The 8,468-nt window shown below is 29.7% G+C and overlaps 1 protein-coding gene across 1 annotated transcript; it reads left to right on the forward strand.

Annotated features, from left to right (window-relative positions):
* Positions 1 to 306: 306 nt before the first annotated feature.
* On the forward strand, positions 307 to 1,497 carry LOC112599967 (the record flags this gene model as incomplete). Its single annotated transcript, XM_025347102.1, has 1 exon — positions 307 to 1,497. A coding segment is annotated over one exon (1,191 nt), but the record flags the coding sequence as incomplete, so codon positions are not given.
* Positions 1,498 to 8,468: the final 6,971 nt, after the last annotated feature.

Here is an 8,468-nt window from a genome sequence, read left to right on the forward strand (position 1 = left end):
TCGGCGAAATACACGAAACCACATCGATATCGCAGTGGCACCACGTTAGCACCAAAGATAACCCGGCGGATATTGTTTCACGCGGCTGTTGGTCCTGCTAAAATCGGTGAGTTAATAAAGAAGATGCTGATTGTCCAAAAGCAAAAAATATTAATTATTGTCAAGCGGACGAAGCTTTATTGGAAGCTAGAACAGTATCGCACGTATTGTCTACTGTCAAGTACGATTTGTCGATTGTGGAAAAATACTCATCATTATTAAAACTACTACGCGTTATTGCCTTTTGCTGCCGATAATGCGTCGAAGAAGGAAAGGCTAAGTGGTGCACTTCAGGCAAATGAAATAGATAATGCTGAAAGTAGTGTTATTAGGCTAATACAGACTAGTAGTTTTGCGAGCGAGATCCAAGACTTATGCAAATCAGGCCAGGTAAGCCCTAAAAGTGCATTGCTGCGACTACGTCCATTTTTAGATAAAAAAGGGTTGATTCGGGTGGGCGGTTGCCTAGGAAATGCATCTACTTTAAATGAGTCGCAGCAACATCCAACTATTTTGCCGGCGAAAAGCGTTTTCACCCAATTAGTGTTTATATATTGGCACGATAACTTAATGCATGGTGGCCCGCAAGCTGTTTTATCAGCTGTTCGTCAAAAATATTGGCCACTTAACGGACGAAATATTGCGCGTCAAGTTGTACACCGGTGTGTAAAATGTTTTAAATATAGACCTGCTGTTTTCCAACCTATTATGGGTGTACGGCCTGCACGGGTATTTAAAAGAACAGGTGTAGATTTTGCGGGTCCATTTATTATAAAGTCTAGCTATGCCCCTTTAAATAAAGCGTACGCGTGTCTATTTGTTTGCTTTACTACTAAAGCAGTGCACATAGAATTGGTAGGTGACCTGATCACTCAATCTTTTTTAAGCGCATTGCAAAGGTTCTGTGATAGACGGGGACTTTGCACTGACATATATTCCGATAACGCAACAAATTTCGTTGGCGCAAACCGTCAGCTCCAAGAATTGCGAGCACTTTTTCAATCTACGGAACATCAAGAGCGTGTTCAAGACACATTGTCAAAATCTAGTATTCAATGGCACTTTATACCACCGCGGTCTCTTCATTTCGGCGGCCTTTGGGAGGTGGCAGTGAAGTCGCTAAAATCGCATTTATATCGGACGCTAGGCAATGCCTCATTCACCTTTGAGGAATTAAATATTGTATTGATACGTGTAGAGGCAATTTTAAACTCACGACCTTTAACTCCTTTATCCTCACACCCTTCCGACTTATCCATTCTCACCCTCGGACACTTTCTTATTGGTGACGCGCTAAATTCGCTACCCGACCGCGATGAAAGGGATGTTCCGACAAATCGGTTGTCAAGGTGGAGACGAGTTGTGCAATTCGCGCAACAACTATGGTCCAGGTGGACAAGGGATTACCTCACACAACTCCAAGAAAGAACAAAATGGAAAACTTCTAGTACTAAGTAGTTATGTACTGCAGTAATTATTTTATATCGATAACAATATTGTATTAATGTAATCTAAGTTTCTGCTCAGTTTATCTTTTGATACTGGTACGACGGTACTATTTTAGTGTTTAGTGTTGTTCTTGTTGTTTTTTTTTTTTTAGATTATTTTATACATTTTTAAATCTGCTAATTGTTTTAATATTTTCATTATGACTCGAGTAAGTATTTTATTTTATTCACCAATGTTTACTTAAAGAATAATGTAATAAATAATAATATTAATTTATATCTTAGTCTTCATTAAAAAATCGAGATATTTGGTTAGTTGGATCAACGTCGGAAACTATATTTGGGAACAAACTGCCATCAAATAGTCAAACATTATGTAAGTTTTTTAATTTACATTTGGATAACAATTATTCTATTCAACAAAGTTCTACTTTAACTGCACAGGAAATCATTACATTTTGGGTCAGGACTAATGTATCAAATAAACAAGAATACCACTTATTTAAAAAAATTAAAGATTTACATATAAAATGGATAAACTTAAAAAAAAAATGCATTAAAACGGTCAGATAACTAGATAATAAAAGAAAATGAATTTATAAATATACTTGACCATCTATTTGATACCTATAGCATATAACAACGTATTAAATTTAATTAATATTGAAGAAGACAAGTTGTTTTTGTTAGATCAGAGAAAAAAAGGACGTTGAAGATATATAGCAAAAAGAGATATAAATTTTTTTTTAATTGAAGAAAAACGTATACAAAAAAATGAAATATTGGATAGTAGAAAACGTAAGGAAAGTCAAAGAAAATTTGAATCATCATATCAAGTTACTAAGTAGAGAAGTCCACTGAACAGTCAAAATGTCCAAAGAAAAGAATAAAAATTATAGTTAACAGTACCCTAACAACAGTGTTGGATAGAGCTAATATAAGTAACAGAAATGCGACATTTGTATTAGCAGCTGTGGCTCAGTCAGTTGGGCAAGATTTAACTAGCATTGCTTTAAATAGAGAATCAATACGAAGAGCTCGTCGTCAACAATGAGAAAAATTGCAGCAGATATAAAATCTGCCTTTGATTCATCTGACTCACTAATAATTCATTTTGATCAAAAAATCCTACCAACATTGACAAAAACAGAACACGTAGATCGCTAAGCCGTTTCAGTTTCCGGAAATGGTAATTTAAAATTTTTAGGTGTTCCACAATTGTTAAAAGGTACTGGAAAAATAATAGCTGAGGAAATTTATGATCTTCTTAACGACTGGAACTTATCAAATCGTGTTCAATTTATGTGTTTTAATACTATTGCTAGCAATACAGGACTTAAAAGTGGTGTATGTGTTCTATTAGAAAAATATTAGAAGGAGTATTGTTAAAATTGGCCTGTCGGCATCATATTTTTTAAATTGTCGTAGGTAAAGTGTTTGATTGTTTAATGGACCCATCAAATGGACTAAATATTGCATTATTTAAACAATATTCAAAATCTTGGCCAAACATATAAATAATGAGGGATTTAAAAATAGCTTAATGAGTATATTAATTCTATCATCAAATTTAAATGTGATAAAAACTGATAGGGTAAAATTTATTATTGATCAATTCACTAAGTTTCAACCACGTGATGACTATAAAAAGTTACTGCAATTTAGTTTATATTTCCTCGGTGAAAAGCTTCCCGAAAAAAATGGTTTTAAAAACCCTGGAGCTTGTCATCGAGCAAGGTGGATGGCGAAAATAATTTATAGTTTAAAAATTGTTTTGTTTCGTTTACAATTTGAACTAAAAGACACAGAATTATCAAACTTAGAACATTTTACTTTGTTCATAATGAGAGTTTGTTTAAAAGCATGGTTTACTTCAACTGATGCTTCAAGTGCACCACTAAATTATTTGAATTTTATGAAAAATCTGAATGGGTACAAAAATACAAGTAATAGTATTTATAAATTAGCCTTAAACATTTTTTTCCGGACATTTATGGTACCTTAGTGATACATTAATTGGATTGGAATTTATTGGCAATCGAGTTTCAGATGATATTAAATTAAAAATGGTCAAGTCTCTAGACAAAATTGGAACTAATGTTCTTAAACACAGAATAAAAATACCAGTACATAGTATTTCAAATTGTGAATTAAATGATTTTTTTACAAATAATACACAAAAGCTTTTTACGGCTCTTAACATTAAAACTGACTTTTTAACAACACACCCAAGTACTTGGAAAAACAGTACGGAATTTCTGAATGGATAAAAAAAATTAAAAGCTCTTAAAGTGACTAATGTTGCAGCTGAAAGAGGTATAGCATTGATGACATCATTTAATGGAACTCTTACAAATCAAGAAGAACAACAGCAATATATTCTGCAAGTAATCGAAAAACACAGAAAAGATTTTCCTGATTCCAAAAATACAACTTTGTTACAAATATAATTGGTTGTAAGCCATATGATTTTTATACACTTTATCAACACAATAGTTATGTAATGTAATGAACCAGTTTTTATTTACTTATTATTGTTCCTAATATAATTTAAAACTAAATTTATAATTAAATTTAACATTACAAAAATAAAATTATCTTAGGTATATATTATTTTATATTTGGTATTTTTAAGTGCATTAAGCGAACTTGTAAATTTTTTTAAATTTTTCATACTTTCACAATATCACTTTTATTATAAAATATTATAAATAAATCAAATTAAAAACATAAGAAAACTAAATAATTATTTAATTATGTACTTATAATATATTTGAATTGTTGTATAATTAACGATGAGTTGACGAATTTGAACAAAAATATACATAAACACAACAAATAATACAACTCTGTCACTATAATAGGTAATACACTAATACGTATGTACTTTGGTCTATACCTACCGAAGTAATGAATTCTAATCGACATTTTTTATTTTAAATAAAGGTAATAATGTTATATCCTGTAGAATTACACATCATGTGTGATTCGCATTATTCAGTAACACAACCAAGATTGATACCAGTTAATATTAGATAGAATAATATATTAGCTATATGGCTATAAGTTAAACGTCAATGAAACGTCAATCATTTAAAATTATTATGAGTTCTATCAAAATCAATTAATTTATTACATTTATACAGTTATCTTATTTTCCATTTAAAGCTAAAAACTCTAGCCGAAACTATTGACATGGACACATTGTTTCATGATCTTAAAATTTAAAAAAAAATATTATTCAAGATTATATTTGAAATTGTTTACTTATATATTCACTAATATTAACATGTATATTGCAATAGTGCATAATTTACATATTTATTTGTATGTTAAGTAATTAATAATTATAATATTTTAAAAATCAATTACCATGTCACCAGAACACCAGATATGATATTTAAACATTTTTCAAATTGTTTTTAGGAAGGTTAATATTATGATATTGTACTTACTTCGATATTTAAGACTGGCAATGTGATTGCACTTAATAGATATTTCAATGAAGTATTATAATCACTAATAGTATGGTAAAACGCTATATACTTGTACATGGTAGTATATTTTTTATATAGATCATCGTCGACCACGGAATCTACAAAATCTATTGTTTAACCATCCTTGATATTGGTCATCCTTTTATCGTCATTTCTCTATAGATGATATAATGAGATAAATTATTTAATTTAAAGTAGAAAATTTACGAATTAATTTTAGTAAATTTTGTTAAATATTGTAGAGGTACCACTTAATTCAAATTTAAGTCCAGGCGCGGACTGGCTGGGATGCTAGGTGCTAAGCACCTTTCGCCCTAAAGTATATTTGTTACTATTGCAATTCTTAATTACTCTATTTATACATATTTGAATTTGAAGGTACGTTACAACTTAATTGTAGGTAGATCTATTATTTATAAAATATTATTACAATCATAAAGAATACATTTAGTGACTACGTAGTAAGGAAATAGGTTAATCAGTTTGAACAGTTTGTTTATACATTACTTTATTAACTTATTGTTAACACAATGTAACATTGAGTTTTTAAGGCGAGGGGTAATAATTAAACATAATTTACTAACTTATTTAAATGATAAATTTTTCTTCAATCATGTGAGAGCCAGCAGTCAACTGCTCCCTAATAACCCCATAAATGCTGCCTTTATAATGTTTATGCTATAATTAATTCTGAGACCCTCACAGAAAGTTTCATCAATTGCTGAATAAGAACCAAAATAAGAACCAGACCAAAATCATGTATCCTATAATTGAAGACTCAAACAATTATTTTACTACATCCTACATGTTAAATCAAAACTAATCTTTTTAGATCAATATAACGTAACAAAATTAATATAATGATGAATAAAAGAGGTCTCAAATATTATAATCTACAAATCGTTGTATAAAAATTATAAAACGAATTGATTTAATTACATCAAAGAACTGCAATTTGTATAATAATAATAAATGATAGGGAAGTACAGTTATATTTTAAAATAATAATACTTATAGAGATTTGTTGAGATATTAAATTATAAATTAGTTATTACTATAGAAAGTATACAAGTAGTATTTTCATACTGTAGATTAGCTATATAGTTATACATTTATAAGGGAAGCGGAATACTGAAATGACACATTCTTATTGTGTGGCATTTTCGTGTTATACTGATGATGTTACGTATTTCAACATATATATTATACGGAGAGTGATGTGTACCGATGGAATAATATATTCAAATAGTGTAGCACCAACGGATAGGGCGAACACCACATCGTGATATTTTATAATATTAAGACAGTCACACGTCCTGGACTTCCAGAAATGATGAGTAAACGATAGTGTTAACATTGTACTAGAATGACAATCAAGACTTGATCAACGTCTTGTAATTTTAGATCGATGAAATCGCAGGAAGGCACAACTGAATAATATTTAATTTAGAGAGTCTAGGTCATCGAAGTCGCAACCTCCCCAGTCACCACTCATGACGGTTAATCATATATAAGGGAGACCAAGAGCTCAGACGGTTAGATATTCGAGACGCCTGCAGGTCTTAACACCACTCACGGTCTCGTCTATCAGTATTTCAGAGGCAGGTCACACCACCAACATCTGTGCTATAAAATTGTATTCTTGTACGAGTTAATGTATTAAATAAAGACTTAATCCTTTTAACTTGCAAACATTAGTATTTCTATTTCTACGTTGATATATGAATCGACGTTGACACAAGGGACGCAACAATGATGTATGTTTTATTAGAGACAGTCGAGTTACGCGACCCGTTGCCGTCGTACGTTTATTAGTGTTATATTATTATTTTACAATATATCTATATATATATTAATTTGTTTATGAATTTAATTAACACGTGTTTGGATTACTTCATAATTCTATTCCTTCAACAAAATTATTTTTAAATTTATTTAAGTTTGCGGTAATTTGTTCTATTTTTGTTCACGACGCGTCGTCTCTTATGACAATAACGATTATTATATTATTTTTAGTCTGTATTTCATTAACCTGCAGATTAAATATTATTTATTTATCACTTTTATAACATTGTCGCGTACTGTGTGTCTCGTATTAATCATATTATAATAAAATTATAAAAACATTGATAAAGACAACCCGACGATGACTGATTGGTGACTTTACTGACTTTAGTCTATGTCTATCCGACTATACAGACGCAGTATTACAAACTGCAGTACCTATGCTGTTTTTGACTTTTGTTTTTTTGAGATTTTAACTTTTCTTATTTCTGAAACAAAACGCGCTTAATACGTATGGTTGCGATTGCACATTTTACTCACAGGTATTCATTTTAATATTTTTTTTTTTGAAAAAAAAAACATAATTGATCAATTTATTGGGTATAATAAATCAATAAATAATATTATGTTTAATGTTACTTTTGAAAAACACTACTGAACAAACAGCACACTAGTATACAGTAGCACAGTGTGAGTCAATTTAAATTGAGTAATTTGTTTTCAATACATTATTTTTAAAATCAGATTATTTCACGTTTATTGTTAAAATATGAGAAATACTAAAAATAAATTAAATAGTGGTAGCCAAAACAGAAAAGTTAAAGAATATAAATTATTAAAATTAGCTGCAAATGACAAAAATCAAAAGAAATTGTATTTTGATTCATCTGTACCATCAGTTAATATTTAATTTTCTAATATAAAACAGTGCTCATCTAATTCTAAAAATGTTGATCATGATGAATTCCAAAATTATGAAAATCAAAGAAAAGAAAAAGAAATAGTTTTTGAGATTACTGTATCAAAAGTAGAACCTATTCCATTATTTCAATCAACACCTACATCTAAAGCAATATATGAGATAAATGAACGAGTCATTGAAATTGGAAAAGAAAGAGTTGATAAGGTATTTAAAAATTGTTTAGAACTTTTATAGTTTGTTTCCCACTTTTCCTCATTATCAACGCTAAACACATTGACTAATAAGATTGCTGATTCTGATTCTGAATCGGTATGTGTAGAAATTTGGATTAAAACATATTTAAACATGAAAATAATATTAAAGTTGATTTTGAGACACATTTTGATGCTTTTGTATTTGTACCTCCAAATAAAAAAGACAAGCATAGTGGCTAAATTAAAATTTTTAGAGCACCATCCTATTCATCCAATTGTGGAAAACAATTCCAAAGTTAGGTTTGATCCCAGAAAAATTTATTTTCGAAAAATGGTAAATGATGATATTGTTTCATATTGAACGTTTACAAAATAAATATATCGTAGTACTTGCATGGCATTTTCAGTTGATTTATCAAATACATTTGTTAGTGGTGTAGTAGTAAATATTAAAAAAATTTTCTCTGAAAGTGGATTCCACTCAAGATATTTCAGTAACTGATCAATCGAGTATTTGTGTTCGTTATGTATACCAAGGATATGTTAAAGAACGATTATTGACCATGATTTCAATTAAATCATC

The sequence above is a fragment of the Melanaphis sacchari genome, unplaced genomic scaffold (genome assembly GCF_002803265.2).
Source record: "Melanaphis sacchari strain LSU unplaced genomic scaffold, SCAv2.0 Contig579_pilon_pilon, whole genome shotgun sequence".
Taxonomy (NCBI): Eukaryota; Metazoa; Arthropoda; class Insecta; order Hemiptera; family Aphididae; genus Melanaphis; species Melanaphis sacchari.